Genomic DNA, 26523 nt, shown 5'->3' with positions numbered 1-26523 from the left:
CCATGAAAACCTAATCATCATTCAATGGCTCATAGGTGGCAAACCACTCTTTGTATGAACACATATGATGGAAACAAGCTGAATCAAGAACCCAACCAGTGTTGAAACTCATGTCACACATAGAAGAAATGCTAAAAGCACACTACCCAACTGATAAACAATCCGCATCGACCACAAGTAACTCACCAGAACATCCATCATCTTCATGTGTACTTGCCACATTACTCGAAGAATAAGATTCATTCTCATTGGTCTTATTTTCCTTGTCCTTTTTATGTTTTTAATTTAGAACAATCCTATCTGATATGGCCTTCCTCCTTACAATAGTGGCATCAATTTTTCTTGTTGGAACATGACTGTGAACGTCCCTTGGATTTCCAATTACTACTAATAGGAGCAGCTTTACCACCACAACCATGCTCAAAGGACCTCTTACATGTCACACCATGTCCTTCACCTTCACTACGACTCTCCATGCGAGTTTTCCTTAACAAGTCCTTTGATAAGTGAATAGAAATAGCATCAGCCATCGAGATTGATTCCTTACCATAAAGGATTTTGTCTGTAATGCCATCATATCATATGACTCTAGGAGTGAACACAAGAACAAATTGCCAAATGTTCATTGTCCATAGAGCTACCTGTATTTTGATAGTCAAACACCGACTTACTGAACTCATCAATATATTTCTTGATATGAGTACCTTTTTTCGTACGCATCGTAAACAAGTGCATCATGAGGTAGAATTTGCTGGACAGTGGTCCAAATAGAGCGCTTCCCTTTTCTTCCACAATAACAAAGCAACCCCCCCCCCCCACAAACTTGCTTCAACACATTATCAGCAAGATTCAAATGGAGAACTGTCAATGCCTTCTTATCTAGCTTCTTAATCTCATCATTTTCCATATTTTTCTCACCATCTTCCAGCCCCGTGTCCAATTCCTTGTCAACCAAACTGAATGTATATTTACTTGCCATAACCGGAAGTCACCATTGCAATCAAACTTTCTCACATCCAAAGTTGACATCACCCACACAAAGAGCAAGCAAACAAACGCCGTGTAACAAAGCCTTGATGCCACTTGTGAGTGTAGAGGGGCAGTGGAAGAGACCACAACAACGAGCTAGTTCTTCACAAGGATTTCATCAAACACCTTTATGTGCATGCAGAAAATCCGAACCATATCATGAAATCCACAAGCACCAAGCAATCCAATGTTCACCACAACAATATACTTGCAAGAGCAGCTCACTATAACATCAACAGCCCAACATAATCATCAATATAACAAAGAACCCATGCATCCCATGCATCGAGTGTGAACTCAACCAAACTGTACCAAATTTGGTAACAACTTTTTCGGCAAAAAAAAGTTGTACCAAATTTGAGGAATAGGTACCAATAGCAAGCAAGCAGTTGGCCAGCAGTCAATATGACAAGAGAATCACCAAATCAAGGGGAGACACAAGGATTCACGTGGAGACCCCTTGCGGGAAAAACCACGGGTGGCCGCGAGTAATCTTCCACTATAGAGATGAATCAAGTACAAGGTAGAAGCCAACAAGAAAGAGAGGCTCCAAATCCCCAATTTTAGTACTCAAATTTGGGTGGATTTGTAGATCAAGTAGCCTCACTTCTCTCCCTAACCCAAGAGCTCCCACAAGAACAGAAAATCCTAACTTTTTGTATTCCCGAATTAGGGGAGATGCCTACATAAACAGCCTTGCAGAAAGGCCCCTCAATTTGGTAACTACGACAAACAACCCCTACTTCAGCCTACACATGCCCATGTGTTGTTTTGCATGTTTGAATGGCCAAAATGGTTTCCAAATGATGAAATAAGAGTTTCACATTATCACACAAAGCAAAAATCTTATCAAGAACAACATGTATAAGTAGGCACTAGATGTGTTGATGATGGTCGAGATATGCATTGCTTCCTTATGCAATTATATGTTTCCTACTACAATAAGCACGTGCATCTTTTAGATAGCTACATATTGGCCAAAAAACGATGTGAGTTCTGTACATGCCCCAAGAGAGTTTTATACTATGGGGCCCCGGGTTCTAGTTTCACCATGGCCCCCCAAAATCACATGACCGGCCCTGGGTGGATTCCGGCCTTTGCTGGTGGGAGGGCTTCATTTTTAGACTTTTTATAGTTTGATTAGGGTTTGTGTCCTGCCTAGCAAGGCAAGATGGCAACAGTCCCTGAGGATGGAATAAGGTTCTCTCCGCCTTGCCCTTGTTCTGGCGGAGCATCTAGTGTAGTTAGAGGGCATGTGAAGGTGTGTCGCTAACGGATGATGTTCTTTGTACTGCCTTGATAGTTGATGAATAGATTGAAAGTTTTTCTCACAGAAGTAAATAAATACAAATAAGGTTCTCCCTGCCTAGCCCTCATACCATCTTTAGGTGTTTTTTTAGTTTGGTTAGAGTTTGTGTCCTGCTCAGAAAGGTGAGACGGCCACGTCTCCTTGAAGATGAAATAAGATCCTCCCAGTCTATCCTTGGTTCCAACGGCTTGTTTACCGTCGCCAAAGGACGTGTGGAGGTTTGTCTCCAACGGATGATATTCTTCGTACTGTCTTGACAATGAATAGATTGAATTTTTTTCTAATAAATAAATAAATATATAATGCTTGCTTCGTGCGTACATTAGGCATGCATATCCACATGGACTCTGAGAGTTCAATTTCATTTCAGTTGGCCCAACAGACTGAGACATTGGCAGGCCGTGACAGCTAAAACAGGAGTACGCAGCAGCGCCCGATCCTAGATTCCCCAAATCACCGTCGGTGATTCCAGGCTAGACGACTGCTCGCCGGTAGCGGGGGGTAAAAGAAAGGAAAAGAGTTTTGAGGTGGCGTGTGAGGATCGATGGTGCCAAGCCGGAGCCGTCCGGCCGGTCCGGTCGATCACTCTGCTGCCTCCCATCAGCAAGCACTAGGAAACACAAAGTACGTACTGCCCTCGATCCCGACGAGCCGAGCGCTGAAAGCTAGCGTTATCACACTGCCCAAGGCGGCCACCTCTTATCTCACATGCCCCCACACCCCTAACTTAATCATCTCATCACTCTCGCTCTCACCACCTGCCGGAGATCCCAGTAGAAAAAGGATCCATCAGGTCAAATAATTAACCCTTAGTTTGTCACCACTCACCACTAGCTAATTAATCAATTAAATCTTGCAGTGGTCTCCTCACCTGCTTAACAAAAAGAATCAATTAACCAGTGAGTAGTACTAGCGGGAGTATATATATTCACGCGCGCGGCGCGCGCACATGGTAATCACAGTGTCGGGTCATGTGTGACAGGCCCGATCGATCGGACGCGTTTTGCTTTATTTGCACAGACCTACGTACGGGGCGGCATGTGCGGACGGTTTAATTAAGTTTTCCCTTCGCATGCAAGATTAGCTGCAGGACATGCATGCAGCGCGTTAAGTATACGTATAGTACGCCCCTCCTACTAGCTAAGGCATCTGAATAGCTCTAGGTTAGCCTAGCTAGGCACCACCAACTTATCTCTTAATTCCCTGAGAGCGAAATTAAGGTTGGCGCGCGGCAGGCAAGACAAGGAAGTTCAAACTTGAGAGAGTTCTTCATGAGTGAGATCATGCGCGATCGTGCATGCACGTAAGACAAAAAGGGTAGGCATGCATGAGGATTGTTTCCATAGATCAGAACGTTTTTAGATCGCCTCGATGAGTGGCAGGCAGGGGTATGCATAGGTCAACCAACATTACATGGTAACGCTTGATCATGTTACTGTGGGCTTTGGTACTGTTCAAGCATGTATGTGTGTGATCGATCGATTCTCTCTAGCTAGAAATCATGGATGAATGATCAAATCATATGCATGCATGATGCATGCCATGACCAACAGACCAACCAACCAAGCACTCCAACAGATCTACAGTATCGGTGAATCTATTTGTGCACGATTTCTCACCACTATTTTTTTTACCAAACTGCTGAACAATAACCCTATACTTTGTTGGTTAAGAAATTAGCTAATCAAAAGGGCACCACAAGACAATCCTCGCTAGCTAAGATGAGCTAGCTACCTAGTAGGAGTAGCTAGAGTATGATACATTGAACAACATGTTTAATTTCCGACATTGTGCTTCTCTAAATTTGCGGCATGCAAGCAGGACATGTGCATGAGAGCTAACCTTCACAAATTAAAGCCTTGTCTTCTTGGACCATGTATGTCTTTGCAATTCCTTCACCTCTTTCTTAGTCTCTCACCCCACACTATTGTTAATCATCCTGGCTGGCTAAGCTTGGTTTTAGGGCTCTTCTTTTATGTTGCGGAGTGCTTGCCATTTTTTTTTGCAAACACGTACAGCTGACTAGGAGGGGGGCAGCACCAACCAGGCCCACATGCATGCTCAGTACACAAGGCACTCAGAATAAATGAATATTTACAATTAGGGCCCTATAGCCAGAGGGGATGGAGGCTATGGTTGTACAAAGGGATAGAGCTAGGGTGTTAGGTGTGGATACGTAGCTTGGGCCAATAAATTATTTCTTGTTAGGTCTGGTTCCTTGTTTGTTGCAGTAGTAGCTGAGGATTCTGGTGATGGCAAAGGGAGCTGCGAGCTAGCTGTTCCTTGTTACAAGGTCAAGAATTTGTTGTGAGAGCTGCTACGTCATGGTCTCATGGAGAGGAAAGTGGTCCACGAAATCTAAGAAGGCCTAACTCATGTCCCTTTCCTCCCATGTATGTGATGGAGAGTGAACTCCTCTAGGCTTATGTAATGCGCTTCATAGCCATTATGTTTGCCGTAAGACCCAATTAATGTATATATCCAATGCACATCTCAAGCCTTTTAGGTGCATTCCATGGTGACCTGGTCAACCTCTTCAAAAAGGGGTCCACGGTATAAGAAAATTTTGGTCAATATGGTTATATCATAATACTCCTCATGCCCTTCATCATAGTTGCAACTACAAATTGAATCCATCGTTCACATATTTTTTGGGTACATATATCACGAGTGTGCACGGTATCAAGAATGAAGTAGATGTATATTGTAGCTACGGAAGCACAACCTCAAAGATGACGGATAGAATAGTTTTGGAAACTTAGGATCCTTTTCCTAGGAGACACAAACATTCACTGTGCATTATGCTTGACGGGTAGCTGACACATTCGTCAAAAGGAAACTAGCCTTAATTAGAGACGAACGATGAAAGCAATCGCTTTCTCAATCCAATTTGGTTCTGGCTGTATATAAACTACAATCATAGTACATTACACTACATAGAAAAAGCATATGTTTAGCTAGCCACAATACCTACACAAACAACAAGCAGATTTTCATATATATCCAAAGATTTTTCAGTATCATGCATGTGTATACTGCATTCCATACCTAGCTAGCTAGTTCTTTGTCGCCATTTGTTCAGCTTCAGAAGTACATGATCTATACCATACTCACGGGGCAGCAAAGAGTCTACTAATTACTATTGTATTTTATAACTTCATCACACTCTCACAGATCAATTAGTTCCAAATATATCTGGAGCCGGTGCACAATATTAATGGATTTGTTTAAATAATCCTATTTTGATGGCCTTGAGCCTTTTATGGTATATATATGATTAATTATGCTGAGACGGTTGTTATATATACATCCAGGTACGTCGGTGTTGATAACTTTACTAGATCCTTCCTACCTAAAGATAAGTTAGCTAGAGTCGACATCAAGAGTTGGAGTCATGGATGGGTACAAGCCAAGGCCGAAAAGGGTAGCTCCATAGGTAAGTTTACAGTTTCATATGCTAATATTTTTCATTCTCTCAGTTTTTAGTTCAAACATAGAAACAAAGAATTCAACACTACCGTACCTTAGCATATGTACACTCTCATCCTATATATAGTGCTTTTAGTGCAGGTGCTCTAAAATGATCGAGAAACAAAATATTCGGTTTGAAACCAATACTTTCTGAATTATCTAAGTTCATAGGGTTGCAAATAATAATATATCAACAATTCACTTAGAAAATACACATGCACACGGAATAGTAGTGCATATTCCCTAGTTCTAAGTTTATATATATGCTGGGTAGAATAGAGCTACTGCACGAATATATAAATTCTCGACTTCAAATTACTACTAAGACCCATGAAGTCCATGCATATCATATGATACAGAAAGTAACCTTTTCCTATTAATGTGTGTCATCTTTTCAACAAGCTAAGATAAAGAATGATTTATTATTGCAAATTTGAAGTAAAGATTGATGTTCATACACAAAATTCAGATGATAATATAACATAAAATTTCTAAGGATATACAATTTATCTTCACTATATTGGAGAAGAAATAGGGCGACTAAAAATTAATCATCCATGTGCACAAGGAGAACTACATCAGCTGCTAATTTGAATATGAAGGGATGTTCTTGCCCACTCTTAGTTTATCTCTCTTGTGATGAGTTAGCCGTTCTTAAATAGTTCGTGTAATTTTCTTGCACCCAGAATGTGCTCATATCACATTTATTTAAATGTTTAGATCCACGAAAGCATTAACATTTATAAACTTTCATGTAACACAGATAACAATGGTGCACCAAACATGAGATGATATATATCAGTCGTCCTTATAAAGTTCTTGTTTGGATGCACGGTAACGGTGCCAAATCCCTTTGCGAAGCATTCGAAGTTGAGATACAACCCCTACCTCGCCAAGGGACTTGCTCCAATGCAAGACTATCCAAAGTACCCCTAATCATGTGTGAGGAACCTAGACACGCATAGGACTATAAAACACTACACGCAGCAAATTTGTAATACAAAACTGATGTTAGCATTAACAAAGTATAGATATAATGCAGCTCGCAATCCACAAAAATGTATGTGTGCCTATTATGTTGGAATCACTCCATGCATATATGTAATCAAACACAAAAGATTTTCAAAAAGCATGGATATGAGTTGAATGATGTTTTGGTTGTAGGTAGTGTCCATTGGTCAGGCTACAGTGCATTACAATCCTAGTGTGCTTGAAAATAAGTGTGCAGAAGGGGCGAAAAGAAACAAAGTAGAGTTGAGGCTACACCTAGATATAGGATATGGACAGTACTCACTGTACCACTCTACGTATATATAGGCCGGCCGGGAGCTGAAAATTGCAGAGTACTGTTGTACTGAAAGACAAGAGATCATACCCACTGTTCTTTATTTCTCTGAAAAGACTTAATCTTGCACAACGCACTGGTGGTACTAATTATTTGAATGAGCAAGAGATTATCTAAGATGAAAGACAAACTACTCCTAGCTAAGCATGGACCAGAAATATTAGCTTCAAACTGTACACAATAATAACGCATACATGCCCTAATTAATAGTGGCTAGGCTTAGATAAGTTTGCATGCAGTTTCTTAAAAGTAAATCATGCACATTGTTGACATTCCATCATTCCATGTGACTAGGTTGTATTGGTCGGTATTTCCCATTTTCTGTAAAGAATTGCGACACTGATCTATGTCACTTCAACGAAGAATATTGAAAAATAGTGCCCTAGGAAAAGGAGGAACAGTGGCGTGACAAGGCCACTGACTCTAGAGAGAGGGAGAGAGACAGTAGTGCAAAGATTAGCCAAAGAAATGCATAGGATTGCTGTACTTTCCCTTGTGATGTGGAGCAAGCAGAAGCTGGTTGCTCATCCATCCCAAGGAACAAGAGAATATATGGTTGGCTGCTTAAACAGAAGTACAGAACCAACCAATGCAGCTATAGAAGCATAGAAGAACAAGACATGCAAACAAATCATATAAAAAGCACCACAAAATGAGCAGCTTTACCCATGCCATCCAGAGAGAAGCTTCCCCATGCACACACACAAAAGCAAATCCAAGCAAACAATACCATAGTAGGAGTACGTAATGTAATGTAAGTTATACTACGATGCTTAACATATAATAGTAGTGCTAGTAGCAGTAAACTATAGTTAACCAATCACGTGCTGCATACGAAATGTAGTAGTAAACGATTTCAAAAGGAAGCAGGGATTAAGATACACTTTAGTTTATCTCTCTTTAATTGCACCAATGCATTAAGGTCATTACTAATTAACCAACTGGAAATTAAAATTGCATGGAAGGATCCAAAAGTAGTAGCTCTAGCTAGCTAACGAGATGCATTAGTGTTCATCATCGACTACGGACAACAATTCTCCTCTTCTTGGATCTGCTTGGCTTGCTTTTGTTTGCTCGACTTGGATCAATGCAACTCGGTCGCCATCTTTGGCAGTAAATGAAACTTGCAAGGAATTCATGGCAGGAATTGAAGCTAGGTTCTAGGGTTATGAGGGAAGAACTGGGTGCCTGCTGCGAAGGCGCCGATCGGCGTCGGGTAGGGGTCCATGAGCACCGCCGCGGACGTCGCCACCGTCGCCCCGTGCCCGCCGGCCGCCTCGCTGCTCCCGGCCGGCGATGACCCCTCCCTCGCGGCCCCTGTGAGCTGGTGGTACTCCGCCGACGACGGCGGCAGCTGCCCAGTCGCCTCTTCCGCCGGCCCATGGTCGCGCAGGATCCCCTTGAATGTGTGCCCCCCGATGCTCACCGCCGTCTGGTACGCGAACTCCGCGTCCGGCTCGTCCACCGGTCCTATCCGCACGCACCGGAACACGGCCTCCAGGCTCAGCTCCGGCGGAAATCTCCCGTCCCCCTCGCCTGCAAACACACCCCGTCGGCGTCAGCGTCCTGAATGGTGCAGTGGCTGGTTGTACTGTAGACTGTACTTGAGTAGCTACCACATACCTGAGGAGGTGGTGGCGTCGACCATCGCGGTGGTCGCGGACGGCAAGCGGCCGAGGGAGCGCACGAGCTCGCGGGGCCGTTTGTTGGCAACGGCAGCGGCGGCGGCCGCGGCGGCGCTGTTGTTGGCTGCCGCGCCGCGGAAGAGCGCGGCGAGCTGCTGCTGGCGCTCGCGCCGCTTGGAGGCGGGGACCCAGGTGCTCTTAACGTGGGTGGAGCAGTTGAAGCCGCGGCTGCGGCAGCAGGTGCGGCACCGCTGGTGGGTGCAGTCCTTCTTGGCGTTGTTTCCGCAGTCCTGGCAGCTGGTGCCGGCCCTCCCGCCCCCCGGGCCGCCTCCACCAGCCAAGCCGACGCCGCCCACGCCACCGCCCTCATGCGGCGAGAAGCCCAGCACGACGCCGGTGGCCACCCCGGAGGAGAAGAACTGCGACGTGTGCGGCACGGCCGCCGCCTGCTGGTGGTGCGGGTGCCATAGCTGGAACCCTATCCCACCTCCTCCCCCGCCGCCGCCGCCCGCCGTGTCGGCGGCCGCGGCGGCGGCGCCGCGCGCGTACAGAAACAGGCTGTCTGCCCCGATGGGATGATCGCCGCGGTCGCCGCTCCTTCCCCCGCTGCCTCCTCCACCTCCGCCGCCGCCTCCCCTCAGAGAGAACCCCGCCATCCACGGCAGCAGCCAACACCCATCAAGAAGCTCCTGCCAGCGCGCTCACTTCCTTGCTTACTTTCTCCTTCCTTCCCTCTCACCTCCTACAAACACAAACGGGCCGAATAAAAAAGTAGATCTTGGGTGTAAGAAAAAGCGGAAGAAGCAACAGAACATGGCAGGCTCTTGGGATTGCGCGACCCATAGCTCAGATTTTCAACATGGCTCACCAGTAGATTAGACAGATCTACCACTGAGATGCCGATAGATACACAGATTTCTACGCAATTACACACACATACTCCTCCTCGCTAGCATATCTAGGGGGCTCGGTTACGGGTGTTGACAGCATGTAGCTAGCGCTGACAAACTTGAGCGAGCCTGCCTAACAAGTCAGGAAACTAGTTACTACCCCAACCACTTCTACTCACCTTTCTTCGCCTCTTGCCGTGAGGATAGGTAGCTTGATCTTGCCTCTAATTCTCGATCTCCTCTTGAGAGCGGAGACTGCCTAAGGCTTGGCTTTGTTCTCTTCTCACTAGGAGGAGGAGGAGCTTAGGAGGGAGTGGGGTAAGGTGCTTTTTGGGGTGGTGAGGGGAGCCAAGTGCGTGGCTAGGCTATATAAAGAAGAAGGATTGGGGGAGGGATGATGGGCGCAAGCTGCCGGGGAGGAATTCTAGAGCGCCTGCAAGCGCCGCCATGGTGGCGGCTCGAACCTTAATTTCTATTTATTGCTTCCCGCAGCTCGGCGCTCGATCGACCGATCTCGCTCCTGCTGCTGCTGCCGCTGCCTGCTGCTTCCTTATCTCTCCTCCTTTCCTTGCGCAGTTGTGCTTCCCTCTCTGTCTACCCAACCGGATGAAAGAAGAACAAAGGATGCGAGGGGAGAGAGGAGAGAGGAAATAAAGGAGAAGGGAATGGAGAGAGAATGTGTGTCTACTAGCTGCTAGCAGTAGTACTAGTAGTACTCGATTTTATTTTTATTTGATTTTTGTAGGCTGTTTGTGTGTTGCTTTTGCCTGCTTTTTTTGCCTTGCGCTGCTGAGAAATTATTATGGGAGCGGCCCTGTCAAAGACAGGATGACTACATGGCGACAAAGGGCAGGGAAGGTGAGGGGAGGAATTTTTCACTGACAGGCGAATGCAGCTTTGCTCTCTGGTCGTCGTCTTCCAGGCCGAGCCCCCATGCACACATGCTTTTCTTTAACGTCTCCTATCCTATCTCGCCATGTCCCTGTGCATGTGTTTTTTTTAACAATTTCTAGTTTCTTCCAGATAAATGGGCTAAACTTCTAGAACATAAAAGGGGTTAGCGTGTAGGATTAGAAAGTAGTATATAACATATATACCAATTTCTGATTGACAGTAGAATGGCAAGTATGTAGGTGATATAAAAGATATTGGGCTATATGTAGTGACACTTTTCCCAACTGCAACATATGACGTACATCACTGCAGAAATTCATGCATCAGTTTATCGAGATTAATATTCATAGGCAAGCATGTTTCTGTTAGAATAAGTTGTAAAAAGATAGGAGTAGTTTAAACTTGTAATCTTCTCTTATCTCTTCTTCTGTTATTCCTCTCTGTAACCAACCGGGCATCGATCTATCTCTTCTCTCGATCGATCCCTTCCTTGTAAGCCAAGGCATACCTTCTATATAATACAATGCGGCCCGAGCAAAGAGTTCAACGCTTCCTTATATCTTTTACATGGTAACAGAGCCTCTTCCTCGATAGATCAGGAATAGATCGCATCTAGCTACCCCGCGACCGAGCGACATGTCCACCACCACCGCCGCCATGACGGCCAGCACCATGGGTGCGCTCATCACCGCCTCATCCTCCGCTTTTGCCTCCTCCTCCTCCACCTCCACCAACACCTCCCTCCTCGGATCGCCACCGCAAGAGAAGCTCACGAGGGGTAACTTCCTCCTCTGGAAGGCCATCGTGTTGCCCCAGATCAAGGGCGCACAGATGGAGCACCACCTCGACGCGCGGAGCCCGCCATCGCCGGCCACGCTCACCATCACCAAGGACGGCAAGGAAGAACAGGTTGTCAACTTCGCCCGATCCCTCTGGTACGCACAGCAGCAGCAGCTCCAAGGATTCTTGATGGGATCCCTATCCCGCGAGATTCTGGCACAGGTCGCGACGCTCCCGACGCCGGCCGAAGTGTGGCAGGCGATCCACACCATGTTTGCTGCCCAAAGCCAAGCTCAAGCAATCAACACCCGCATCGAGCTCACGAATCTTCAGAAAGGTAACATGACCATGGCCGAATATCTTGGAAAAATTAAAACCCTTACCGATGAAGTAGCCTACACCGCCGCCGCGCTCTCCGATCCCGAGATTGTGTGGAAGATCCTCGCCGGCTTGGACATGGACTACAATCCCGTTGACTCCGCCCTTGCTGCCCGGGTGGAACCGATCACCGTTCAGGAGCTGTACAACCAGCTCTTGAGCTTCGACGCTCGCCTCAGCCTCCTTCACGGCACCCACGTTCGTCAGTCTTCCGCCAACGCTGCGTCTCGTGGCCGTGGCCGTGGGCGCGGTCACCAGGGGCAGTGCAGCGGCAGCAACGACTACACCAACAACAACAGCAGCGGCTACAACACCACCAGCGGCAGCAGCGGCTACAACAACAACAGGGCAGGGGGTGGCGGCTTCAACTCCAACAACAGCCGTCGTCCCTCTTCCTCACGTGCTCGTCCCCGGTGTCAGCTCTGCAAGAAGGCAGGCCATGAAGTCATGGAGTGTTGGCACAGGTATGATGAGAATTTTGTGCCTGACTCTCGCCATGTTGCTGCCGCCATGCGTGAACAAGGAGGAGGAGTTTGGTACGTTGACTCTGGTGCAACGGACCATGTCACAAGTGAACTAGAACAGCTCGCCCTCCGTGAACAGTACCATGGCAATGATCAGATTCACACCGCAAGCGGTGGAGGTATGGATATCCAGCACATTGGTCAAGCTTTTATTAACCCCCCTACACTTAAACATGATCTAGTGTTAAAAGATGTACTTCATGTTCCGCAAGCCAACAAAAACCTTGCATCCATGTCTCGTTTAGCCAATGATAATAACATCTTCTTTGAAACTCACCCTCGTTACTTTTTTATAAAGGATCGGGCAACGAGGGAACTCCTACATCACGATAGATGCATTGGAGGTCTCTACCCCATCACATCCGGAGCACTTAGTCGCAAGCATCGTCAAGTCTTCTCCGTCATCAAGCCCTCTTTGGCAAGGTGGCATCAAAGATTAGGACATCCATCTTCGATCATTGTTAAACAAGTAGTCAATAAAGGCAATCTCTCGTTGTCACATAGTCCCATTAGTGAGTCCGTTTGTGAAGCTTGTCAATGTGCCAAGAGTCACCAACTCCCTTATCCCAAGTCGAATAGTGTATCTCATGCTCCTTTAGAGCTTATTTTCAGTGATGTATGGGGTCATGCAAGAGACTCCTTTGGCAGAAAGAAATATTATGTTAGTTTCATTGATGACTTTAGCAAGTTTACCTGGATTTATTTGCTCAAGCACAAATCTGAAGTTTTCTCTGTGTTTCAAGAGTTTAAAAAACTTGTTGAACGACACTTTGACAAAAAAATCTTGACAGTCCAAAGTGACTGGGGAGGGGAGTATGAAAAACTCAACTCTTTCTTCCGTAGCATAGGCATTGAACATCATGTGTCTTGTCCTCATGCTCACCAACAAAACGGCTCCCCTGAGCGGAAACATCGCCACATTGTTGAAGTTGGTCTATCTCTCCTTGCCCATGCATCTATGCCTCTCAAGTACTGGGATGAAGCATTCATTACTGCCACATATCTTATAAATCGTCTCCCTAGTAAAGTTATTGGCAACATCACTCCACTGGAGCGGTTATATCATCAAAAACCCGATTACAATTCTCTCAAATTTTTTGGATGTGCTTGCTATCCCAATCTCCGTCCTTACAATCGTCATAAACTTGAGCTTCGTTCCACTCAATGTGTCTTTATTGGCTATAGCAATCTTCATAAAGGATAAAAATGTCTAGAAGTTGCAACTGGACGGATTTATATTTCTCGAGATGTCGTTTTTGATGAAACTCTCTTTCCGTTTGCTAAAATTCATCCAAACGACGGAGCCCTTCTTCGTACTGAGATAGCACTACTCCCAGATCACGGGGGTGAATTAAATAAAACTGACTATGTGCAAAATTCTGTTGAAAACAGTGGTTCTGATGATGTTTGTGCAAGATTGGGGCGTCATTTTATGTGTGCAGAACAGGACAAAGATGGTGCAGAAAACGAAGCTGATTCACCTGGTGGCAGCGGCGCGTGATCCAGCGCTGATCCGCGCATCAGCACTGCCCCTGTCGTCGCGCGATCCGATGCAGATCAGCATGCAGCCAATCAGGCGCACGCCAGCGCGGGCCCATCTCGTCCTAACGCGGTTGTGGCCGACAGCCTCCACCTGGTGGACCCCGCCACTCCACGTGCCAGCCCACGCGCGGGAGAAACCGCGTCTCCACGCGGCGCCTCACGAGCCGGGAGCCCGCGGATCGAGCCAGCCGCCGACAGCGGGGCGCCTGCGGGGTCTGCGCACTCAGGATCGTCCTCGGATCACGAGCTAGATCCCTTTGCAGATTCTGTGCGCGAATCTCTCTTGGATCCGGAGCTGGGATCTTCTGTGCAGGATCCTACAACATCTTCTGCACCGGGATCTTCTGCGCCTACAACACCAATGGCTCCTCGGCGACATACTCGGTCACAGTCAGGCATTACCAAAGCAAAATAATACACTGATGGTACGGTCAGGTATGATAAAGTGAAACGTGCTTTTCTCAGTAATATTGGTGAACCAACAAATTTGCATGATGCTCTTGCACATAAAGATTGGAAAGAAGCTATGGATCATGAATATGATGCACTCATGAAAAATAAAAACATGGCATTTAGTACCACCAAGGCAGGGTCACAATATCATTGATTGTAAATGGGTATACAAGATAAAGAGAAAATCTGATGTAAGCATAGACAGATACAAGGCTAGAGTAGTTGCTAAAGGTTTCAAACAGAGGTTTGGTATTGATTATGAAGATACATTTAGTCCTGTTGTTAAGTCTGATACTATTCATCTTGTACTGTCTATTGTTGTTTCTAGAGGATGGAGCTTACGCCAGCTAGATGTTCAGAACACGTTTCTTCATGGTGTTCTTGAGGAAGAAGTGTTCATGCGGCAACCACCAGGATATGAGGACCGAAGTGCACCACACTATGTCTGTAAGTTGGATAAAGCTTTGTATGGTTTGAAACAAGCCCCAAGAGCTTGGTACTCAGGATTGAATATGCAACTACAACAACTTGGGTTTACACCATCCAAAGCAGACACCTCATTGTTCTTTTATCATAGAGATAATATCACTATTTTTGTGCTTGTCTATGTTGATGATATAATTGTGGCTAGTTCCAGTGCACATGCTACCACTTGTTTGCTTAAAGATCTGAAGTTGGAGTTTGCTCTCAAGGACTTGGGTGATCTTCATTATTTTCTTGGTATAGAAGTTAATCAGATAAAGAATGGTATACTTCTTACACAAGAAAAGTACACCACTGACATACTCAGGAGAGTAGGATTGGAAAATTGTAAACCGGTGAGTACACCAATTTCAACTTCAGAAAAACTTACAGTTGAAAGTGGAGAGGTGCTTGGACCAGAAGATGCAACAAAGTACAGGAGTGTTGTTGGTGCTCTGCAATATTTGACTCTTACTCGTCCTGATATTTCTTATTCTGTTAATAAGGTATGTCAATATTTGCATGCACCTAGAACAACTCATTGGACTGCAGTAAAAAGGATTTTGAGGTATCTTAAATATTCAGGAGGTCTTGGACTTCAGATTACCAAGTCATTGTCTATGCTTGTTACTGCATACTCTGATGCAGACTGGGCAGGGTGTGCTGATGACAGAAGGTCCACGGGTGGTTTTGCTGTATTTGTGGGAACAAATCTTGTGTCATGGAGTGCAAGAAAACAGGCAACTGTCTCTAGATCAAGTACAGAGGCTGAGTATAAAGCACTGGCTAATGCTACAGCTGAGGTAATGTGGATACAGACTTTGCTATATGATCTTGGGATCAAGGTTCCACAAGCTGCGAGATTATGGTGTGATAATATTGGTGCAACCTATCTCTCAGCTAATTCTGTTTTCCATGCACGAACCAAACATATTGAAGTTGATTTTCACTTTGTCAGAGAAAGAGTAGCTCGAAAGCTACTTGATATTCGTTTTATACCAACTGGTGATCAACTTGCTGATGGCTTCACAAAACCTCTTACAACAGGAAGGTTGAATGAGCTCAAGAACAATCTTAACCTTGGTAAAGTTTATTCGGTTCAGATTGAGGGGGAATGTTAGAATAAGTTGTAAAGAGATAGGAGTAGTTTAAACTTGTAATCTTCTCTTATCTCTTCTTCTGTTATTCCTCTCTGTAACCAACTGGGCATCGATCTATCTCTTCTCTCGATCGATCCCTTCCTTGTAAGCCAAGGCATGCATACCTTCTATATAATACAATGCGGCCCGAGCAAAGGGTTCAACGCTTCCTTCTAGCTTTTACAGTTTCAATATACTTTTTCAAATATATAGATCACGAGAATAGCTTTTGGTTGGTTTACACTAGTAAAAGGGCCCCGTTGTTGCAACGGGATAATAAAATCGTGGTATTCAAATCAAGTTTCAAATATTTGGACTCTGTGTGTATACACGTATTGGAATATTTGTGCGCCGGCCGGCGCACATGCGGACGTAAGACACATGCATTCCAACATGCTCACAATGGATCAACGATGTTGGACTTACCCTTGATGTGTGTATTTTTTTAGTACATTCTCGATGCGTGTATGAGATGGAAAAGAAACAATCAGTCTCACGATGGATGGAAAACTGGAGGATCCAATGACGTACGGGTAATTCGAAAGAACACTCGTTTTCTTCATGTTTATGGGTGGCGGGGTGGGTAGTTTACTTCAACTTTAGGGGCAATTTCAGAGAGAAACAATTAACAAAGAGTTTATTTGCTTATGGGTGGCGGAGTGGGTAATTTACTTGAACTTTACGGGCAGTTTCATGAAAAACGAAAAAAATCATATAAACAATTAACGAAGATATTTTTTCATTTACGGGTGACATGGTGAGTAATTTACTTTACCTTTCTGGGCAGCTTAGGCTAAGTGGATGGACCAAACTATCAGAGAAATGCAACTCCCTTTATTATTAATTAACTAGCAAAATGGCCCATCCGTTGTAACGGGATAATAAAATCTTGGTCTTCAAATCAAGTTCTAAATATTCGCACTCCATGTATATACAAGTATTTGAATATTTGTGCACCAACCGACATCCATGTGGTAAGACACGTGCATTCTAGCATGCTTAAATGGATCGATGTTGGACTTGATCCTTTGATGCATGTATTTTTTTAGTACACCCTCGATGCGTGTATGAGAAAAAAAGAAAAGTCACACTCACGATGGATGAAAAACTGCAGGGCCTATGAAGTAAGAATAATTCGGAGGAACACTCATTTTTCACTTTTACGGTGGCAGAATGGGTAATTTACTTCAACTTTAGGGGCAGTTTGAGGACAGACGAAAAATTCAGAGAAACAATTAAAGAAAAGTTTTTTTACTTACAGATGACAAGGTGGGGAATTTACCTCAACTTTAGGGGCAATTTCGATGGCAGACAGAAAATTCAGAGAAACAATTAACAAAGATTTTTTTTCACTTATAGGTGGTGGGGCAGATAATTTACTTCAACTTTAGGGGCAGTTTCGATGACAGATCAAAAATTCAGAGAAAAAATTAATGGAGACTTATTTTTCACATAGGAGTGACGCGGTGGGTAACTTACTTCAACTTTAGGGACAGTTTCAATGACCGGTGAAAAATAAGAGAAATAATTAACAAAGATATTTTTTCACTTATGGGTGGAATGCTGGGTAATTTATTTCAACTTTATGGGCAGCTTAGGATAGGTGGACTGGCCAAAATATCGGAGAAACACACTGTCCTTTAATATTAGATATAGAGGTATAGATTAGCTAATAGATGTTGGTAAACATAGCATGCAATTTAAAAAAATCCTACGCTGACGCAAGATCTATCTAGGAGATGCATAGCAACGAGAGGGGGAGAGTGTGTCCACTTACCCTCGTAGACCGAAAGCAGAAGCGTTTGACAACGCGGTCGATGTAGTTGAACTTCTTCTCGTTTCGACCGATCAAGCACCGAATGTACGTCACCTCCGAGTTCTGCACACATTTAGCTCGATGACGCCCCTTGAACTCTTGATCCAGCAGAGTGTCGAGGGAGAGTTCCGTCAGCACGACGGCGTGGTGATGGTGATGGTGAAGTAATCCGTGCAGGGCTTCGCCTAAGCACTAGTGAATATGACCGGAGGCGTAAACTGTGGAGAGGGGCGCCGCACACGGCTAGGAATCAATGTTGTTTGTTCTAGCGGTGCCCCCCACGTATATGTATGTGGGAGAGGGAGAGGGGCTGCAAGGGGCGCCCCAAGTAGGAGTAATCCTACTTGGGCGCCTCCTCCAAGTCGGCCTACCCCTTCCATATCCATCGGAGGGGGAAGGAAAGAGAGGGGGGAGGGGAAGGAAAGGGGGAGGTCGAATCCTCCCATTTCCTTCTCCCTTCCCTCCTTTCCTTCTCGTCCAATTCGGCCTATAGGGGGCGCACCAACCCCTTTTGGGGCTGGTCTGTCCAACTCTTTGCCCGTTAGTCACATATAGGTTGCCGGGGGTTGCCCGGAACCCCTTCCGGTGACCCGATACGTACCCGGTACCCCCAGAACACTTCCGGTGTCCGAATACCATCATCCTATATACGAATCTTTACCTCTCGACCATTTCGAGACACCTCGTCATGTCCGTGATCTCATCCAGGACTCAGAACAACCTTTGGACACCAAATCACATAACTCATAGAATACAAAATTGTCATCAAACATTAACCGTGCGGACCCTATGTGTTCGAGAACTATGTAGACATGACTGAGACACCTCTCCAGTCAATAACCAATAGCGGAACCTGGATGCTCATATTGGTTCCCACATATTCTACGAAGATCTTTATCGGTCAAACCGCAGTGACAACATACGTTATTCCCTTTGTCATCGGTATGTTACTTGCCCGAGATTCGATCGTCGGTATCTTCATACCTAGTTCAATCTCGTTACTGGCAAGTCTCTTTACTCATTCCGTAATGCATCATCCCGCAACTAACTCATTAGTAACATTTCTTGCAAGCCTTATTATGATGTGCATTACCGAGAGGGCCCAGAGATACCTCTCCGATACTCGGAGTGACAAATCCTAATCTCGATCTATGCCAACCCAACAAACACCTTCAGAGATACCTTTAGAGCATCTTTATAATCACCCAGTTACGTTGTGACGTTTGATAGCACACAAGGTATTCCTCCGGTATACGGGAGTTGCATAATCTCATAGTCGAAGGAATATGTATTTGACATGAAGAAAGCAATAGCAATAAAACTGAACGATCAACATGCTAAGCTAACGGATGGGTCTTGTCCATCACATCACTCTCCTAATGATGTGATCCCGTTCATCAAATGACAACACATGTCTATGGTTAGGAAACTTAACCATCTTTTATTAACGAGCTAGTCTAGTAGAGGCTTACTAGGGACACGGTGTTTTGTCTATGTATCCACACATGTATCAAGTTTCCGGTTAATACAATTCTAGCATGAATAATAAACATTTATCATGATATAAGGAAATATAAAATAACAACTTTATTACTGCGTCTAGGGCATATTTTGTTCAGTCTCCAATTGCACTAGAGTCAATAAGCTAGTTCACATCGCCATGTGAATTAACACCAATAGTTCACATTACCATGTGATTAACACCCATAGTTCACATCGCCATGTGACCAACACCCAAAGCGTTTACTAGAGTCAGTAATCTAGTTCACATTTCCATGTGATTAACACCCAAAGAGTACTAAGGTGTGATCAAGTTTTGCTTGTGAGAGAGGTTTAGTTAACGGGTCTGCCACATTCAGATCCGTATGTATTGTGCAAATTTCTATGTCTACAATGCTCTACACGGAGCTACTCTAGCTAAATGCTCCCACTTTCAATATGTATCCAGATCGAGACTCAGAGTCTTCCAGATCAGTGTTAGAGCTTGCATCGACGTAACTCTTTACGACGAACTCTTTATCACCTCCATAAACGAGAAATATTTCCTTAGTCCTCTAAGGATAATTTTGACCGCTGTCCAGTGATCTACTCCTAGATCACTATTGTACTCCCTTGCCAAACTCATGACAAGTTATACAATAGGTCTGGTACACAGCATGGCATACTTTATAGAACCTATGCCTGAGGCATAGGTAATGACTTTCATTCTCTCTCTATCTTCTGTCGTGGTCGGGCTTTGAGTCTTACTCAACTTCACACCTTGCAACACAGGCAAGAACAGTTTCTTTCACTGTTCCATTTTGAACTTCTTCAAAATCTTGTCAAGGTATGTGCTTTGTGAAAGTCCTATTAAGCGTCTCGATCTATCCCTATAGATCTTGATGCCCAATATATAAGTAGCTTCACCGAGGTCTTTCATTGAAAAAAAATTCTTATTCAAGTATCCTTTTATGCTATCCAGAAATTCTATATCATTTCCAATCAACAATTTGTCATCCACATATAATATCAGAAATGCTACAGAGCTCCCACTCACTTTCTTGTAAATACAGGCTTCACCATAAGTCTGTATAAAACCATATGCTTTGATCAGCTTATCAAAGCGTATATTCCAACTCCGAGGTGCTTGCACCAGTCCATAGATGGATTGCTGGAGTTTGCACACTTTGTTAGCACCTTTAGGATCGACAAAACCTTCAGGTTGGATCATATACAACTCTTCTTAAAGAAATCCATTAAGGAATGCAGTTTTGACATCCATTTTCCAGATTTCATAAAATGTGGCAATTGCTAACATGATTCGGGCAGACTTAAGCATCGCTATGAGTGATAAAATCTCAGCGTAGTCAACACCTTGTACTTGTCGAAAAACTTTTGCGACAATCGAGCTTTGTAGATAGTAACACTACCATCAGCATCAGTCTTCCTCTTGAAGATCCATTTATTCTCAATGGCTTGCCGATCATCGGGCAAGTCCACCAAAGTCCACACTTTGTTCTCATACATGGATCCTATCTCAGATTTCATGGCCTCAAGCCATTTATCAGAATCTGGGCTCATCATCGCTTCCTCATAGTTCATAGGTTCATCATGGTCCAGTAACATGACATCCAGAACAAGATTACCGTACCACTCTGGTGTGGAACGTGCTCTGGTTGGCCTACGAGGTTTGGTAGTAACTTGATCTGAAGTTTCATGATCATTATCATTAGCTTCCTCTCTAGTTGGTGTAGGCATCACGGGAACGGTTCTGTGATGAGCTACTATCCAATTCAAGAGAAGGTACAATTACCTCATCAAGTTCTACTTTTCTCCCACTCACTTCTTTCGCGAGAAACTCCTTCTCTAGAAAGGATCCATTCTTAGCAACAAAGATCTTGCCTTTGGATCTGTGATAGAAGGTGTACCAAACAATTTCTTTTGGGTATCCTATGAAGACACACTTCTCCGATTTGGGTTTGAGCTTATCAGGCTAAAGCTTTTTCACATAAGCATTGCAACCCCAAACTTTAAGAAACGACAGCTTAGGTTTCTTACCAAACCACAGTTCGTATGGTGTCGTCTCAACGGATTTAGACGGTGCCATATTTAACGTGAATGCAACTATCTCTAATGCATAACCCAAAAAGATAGTGGTAAATCGGTAAGAGACATCATAGATTGCACTATATCCAATAAAGTACGGTTACGACATTCAGACACACCATTACGCTGTGGTGCTCCAGGTGGCATGAGTTGTGAAACTATTCCACATTGTTTTAAATGAAGGCCAAACTCGTAGCTCAAATATTCGCCTGCGCGATCAAATCGTAGAAACTTTATTTCCTTGTTACAATGATTCTCCACTTCACTCTGAAATTCTTTGAACTTTTCAAATGTTTCAGACTTGTGTTTCATCAAGTAGATATGCCCATATCTGCTCAAATCATCTGTGAAGGTCCGCGAGCCTCAACACTCATCGGACCGCATACATCGTATGTATTATTTCCAGTAAGTCAGTGGCTCGCTCCATTGTTCCGGAGAACGGAGTCTTAGTCATCTTGCCCATGAGGCATGGTTCGCAAGCATCAAACGCTCCATAAACAAGTGATTCCAAAAGTCCATCCGCATGGAGTTTCTTCATCCGTTTTACACCAATATGACCTAAACGGCAGTGCCACTAGTATGTTGCACTATCATTATCAACTTTGCATTTTTTGGCATCAATATTATGAATATGTGTATCACTACGATCGAGATTGAATAAAACCATTCACCTTGGGTGTATTACCACAGAAGGTTTTATTCATGTAAACAGAATAACAATTATTCTTTGACTTAAGTGAATAATCGTATTGCAATAAACATGATCCAATCATATTCATGCTCAACGCAAACACCAAATAACATTTATTTTTAGGTTCAACACTAATCCCGAAGGTAAAGGGAGTGTGTGATGGTGATCTTATCAACCTTGGAATCATTTCCAATACACATCATCACCTCGCCCTCAACTAGTATCTGTTCACTTTGCAACTCCTCTTTCGAGTTACAAATCTTTGCAACTGAACCGGTATCGAATACCCAGGGGCTACTATGAACACTAGTAAAGTACACATCAATAATATGTATATCAAATATACCTTTGTTCACTTTGCCATCCTTCTTATCCGCCAAGTATTTGAGGTAGTTCCGCTTCCAGAGACCATTCCCTTTGCAGTAGAAGCACTCAGTTTTAGGCTTAGGTCTAGCTTTGGGCTTCTTCACGGGAGTGGCAACTTGCTTGCCATTCTATTTGAAGTTCCCCTTCTTTCCCTTGCCCTTTTTCTTGAAACTAGTGGTCTTGTTAACCATCAACACTTGGTGCTATTTCTTGATTTCTACCTTCGCCGGTTTCAGCATCGCAAAGAGCTTGGGAATCGTTTTCGTCATCCCTTGCATAGTTCATCATGTAGTTCTTGTAACTTGGTGATAGTGACTAGAGAACTCTTTCAATCATTATCTTATCTGGAAGATTAATTCCCACTTGATTCAAGCGATTGTAGTACCCAGACATTCTGAGTACATGCTCATTGGTTGAGCTATTCTCCTCCATCTTGTAGGCAAAGTATTTGTCAGAGGTCTCATACCTCTCGACATGGGCATGAGTCTAAAATACCAATTTCAACTCTTGGAACATCTCATATGCTCCATGGCATTCAAAACTTTTTTGAAGTCCCGGTTCTAAGCCGTAAAGCATGGTGCACTAAACTATCAAGTAGTCATCATACCGAGCTTTTCAAACGTTCACAACGTCAGCACCTGCTCCTGCAATAGGTCTGTCACATAGCGGTGCATCAAGGACATAATTCTTCTGTTCAGCAATGATGATAATCCTCGGATCACGGACCCAGTCCGCATCATTGCTACTATTATCTTTCAACTTAGTTTTTCTCTAGGAACATATCAAAATTAAAACAGGGGAGCTATATGCGAGCTATTGATCGACAACATAGATATGCAAAACTATCAGGACTAAGTTCATGACAAATTAAGTTCAATTAATCATATTACTTAAGAACTCCCACTTAGATAGACATTCCTCGAGTCATCTAAATGATAACGTGATCCATATCAACTAAACCATGTCCGATCATCACGTGAGATGGAGTAGTTTTCAATGGTGAATATCTCTATGTTGATCATATCTACTATATGATTCACGTTTGACCTTTTGGTCTCCAGTATTCTGAGGCCATGTCTGTACATGCTAGGCTCGTCAAGTTTAACCTGAGTATTCCGCACGTGCAAAACTGTCTTGCACCCGTTGTATGGGAACGTAGAGCTTATCACACCCGATCATCACGTGGTGTCTCGGCATGATGAACTGTCGCAACGGTGCATACTCAGGGAGAACACTTATACCTTGAAAATTTTAGTGAGGAATCATCTAATAATGCTACCGCCGTACTAAGAAAAATAAGATGCATAAAAGATAAACATCACATGCAATCAAAATATTTGACATGATTTCCATCTCCAAAGCATCGTCATGATTTCCATCGTCACCGGCTTGACACCTTGATCTCCATCGTACCGTCGTGGTCGTCTCGCCAACTATTGCTTCTACAACTATCGCTAACGCATAGTGATAAAGTAAAGCAATTACATGGCATTTGCATTTCATACAATAAAGCGACAACCATAAGGATCCTGCCAGTTGCCGATAACTTTTACAAAACATGATCATCTCATACAATAATGTATATCACATCATGTCTTGACCATATCACATCACAACATGCCCCGCAAAAACAAGTTAGACATCATCTACTTTGTTGTTGCAAGTTTTACGTGGCTGCTACGGGCTTCTAGTAAGAACCGTTCTTACCTACATATCAAAACCACAACGATGATTTATCAAGTTTGCTGTTTTAACCTTCAACAAGGACCGGCCACAGTCAAATTCGATTCAACTAAAGTTGGAGAAATAGACACCCGCCAGCCACCTTTATGCAAAACTAGTTGCATGTCTGTCAGTGGAACCGGTCTGATGAACGTGGTCATGTACGGTTGGTCCGGGCCGCTTCATCCAACAATACCGCCGAATCAAAATAAAACATTGGTGGTAAGCAATATGATGATCACCACCCACAACTCTTTGTGTTCTACTCGTGCATATCATCTACGCATAGACCTGGCTCGGATGCCACTGTTGGGAAACGTAGCATGCAATTTCAAAAAAATTCCTACGCTCACGCAAGATCTATCTAGGAGATGCATAGCAATGAGAGGGGGAGAGTGTGTCCACGTACCCCCGTAGATCGAAAGCGAAAGCGTTTGACAACGCGGTTGATGTAGTCGAACTTCTTCTCGTTTGGACCGATCAAGCACCGAACGTACGTCACCTCCGAGTTCTGCACACGTTCAGCTCGATGACGTCCCTCGAACTCTTGATCCAGCAAAGTGTGGAGGGAGAGTCCCGTCAGCACGACGGCGTGGTGACGGTGATGGTGAAGTAATCCACGCAGGGCTTTGCCTAAGCACTACGTGAATATGACCGGAGGCGTAACTGTGGAGAGGGGCGCCGCACATGGCTAGGAATCAATGTTGTTTGTTCTAGCGGTGCCCCCATGTATATATAGGTGGGAGAGGGAGAGGGGATGCAAGGGGCACCACAAGTAGGAGTAATCCTACTTGGGCGCCTCCTCCAAGTCGGCCTCCACCCTTCCATATCCATCGGAGGGGGAAGGAAAGAGAGGGGGAGGGAAGGAAAGGGGGAGGCCGAATCCTCCCCTTTCCTTCTCCCTTCCTTCCTTTCTTTCTCCTCCTATTCGGCCTATAGGGGGCACACCAGCCCCTTTTGGGGCCGGTCTGTCCAACTCTTGGCCCATTAGGCCTATATAGCTTGCTGGGGGTTGCCCGGAACCCCTTCTGGTGACCCGATACGTACCCGGTACCCCCATAACACTTTCGGTGTCCGAATACCATCGTCCTATATATGAATCTTTACCTCTCGACCATTTTGAGACTCATCGTCATGTCCGTGGTCTCATCCAGGACTCCGAACAACCTTCGGTCACCAAATCACATAACTCATAGAATACAATATCGTCATCGAACATTAAGCGTGCGGACCCTACGGGTTCGAGAACTATGTAGACATGACCGAGACACCTCTCCGATCAATAACCAATAGCGGAACCTAGATGCTCATATTGGTTCCCACATATTCTACGAAGATCTTTATCGATCAAACCGTAGTGACAACATACGTTATTCCCTTTGTCATCGGTATGTTACTTGCCCGAGATTCGATCGTCGGTATCTTCATACCTAGTTCAATCTCGTTACTGGCAAGTCTCTTTACTCGTTCTGTAATGCATCATCCCGCAACTAACTCATTAGTCACATTGCTTGCAAGCCTTATTATGATGTGCATTACCGAGAGGGCCCAGAGATACCTCTCCGATACTCGAAGTGACAAATCCTAATCTTGATCTATGCCAACCCAACAAACAGCTTCAGAGATACCCGTAGAGCATCTTTCTTATCACCCAGTTACGTTGTGACGTTTGATAGCACACATGGTATTCCTCCGGTATCCGGGAGTTGCATAATCTCATAGTCGAAGGAATATGTATTTGACATGAAGAAAGCAATAGCAATAAAACTGAATGATCAACATGCTAAGCTAACGGATGGGTCTTGTCCATCACATCATTCTCCTAAGGATGTGACCCCGTTCATCAAATGACAACACATGTCTATGGTTAGGAAACTTAACCATCTTTGATTAACGAGCTAGTCTAGTAGAGGCTTACACTACAAAAAAAGACACATCCGTGACATTTTGGGCCGAACAAAAATCTTTTCTGTCATACTTATGACACTTCTATGACGATAATTGTGACAAAACCCGGTATCATCATAGATGTGGTGGGGTCCTACTTCTATGACAAAAATCATGACAGAAAATGGGCCTTTCGTCCTGGGCGGGCCGGAGACGCAGCTGCATGACATTCTTTGGGCCGTCCATGACCGAAAAAACCGTGGTAGAAGCGAGGACGCGGAAAATATCGGGGAGTCCCCGGTTACGGTGGGTGGTCGGGGCCCGAGCGATGCGCGTTTCTCTCATACGTACATGCGTGTGTGCGAGGCGTTGGGCTCTAACTGAACCCGAGCGAGGCATTGGGCTCTAACTGAACTCGAGCGATTGCACTGCAGGCTACGCGTTACTGAACCCGAGCGATCGATCGATGGCTGTTAACTGAACCTGATCGAGCGATTCCTTCGCTACTGCTGCTAACTAAAGCCGATTGATGCTGCCTCTGGATGAATAGTGAGTGTTGCTGGGGGGGGGTTTGGATGAACAGTTCCTGGTGGGGGTGGATGAACATGACCCCAT

The 26523-nt window shown here is 44.6% G+C and overlaps 1 protein-coding gene across 2 annotated transcripts; it reads right to left on the bottom strand.

Moving 5' to 3' along the window:
• Positions 1–8027: 8027 nt before the first annotated feature.
• LOC123167974 (protein SHI RELATED SEQUENCE 1) lies at positions 8028–10349 on the bottom strand. Of its 2 annotated transcripts, none has more exons than XM_044585833.1 (3): positions 9849–10349; positions 8778–9521; positions 8028–8690 (listed from the first exon to the last, which is right to left on the bottom strand). In XM_044585833.1, exons 2-3 carry the CDS (start codon positions 9433–9435, stop codon positions 8308–8310), a joined length of 1041 nt encoding a protein of 346 aa, XP_044441768.1. In that variant the 5' UTR covers positions 9436–9521; positions 9849–10349; the 3' UTR covers positions 8028–8307. The 2 variants fall into 2 exon arrangements, with proteins under 2 accessions (XP_044441768.1, XP_044441769.1); XM_044585834.1 differs by having other exon boundaries at positions 10134–10331.
• Positions 10350–26523: the final 16174 nt, after the last annotated feature.

Source organism: Triticum aestivum, chromosome 7D (assembly GCF_018294505.1).
Source record: "Triticum aestivum cultivar Chinese Spring chromosome 7D, IWGSC CS RefSeq v2.1, whole genome shotgun sequence".
NCBI lineage: Eukaryota > Viridiplantae > Streptophyta > Magnoliopsida > Poales > Poaceae > Triticum > Triticum aestivum.
This window is presented reverse-complemented; position numbering and strand designations above follow the sequence as displayed.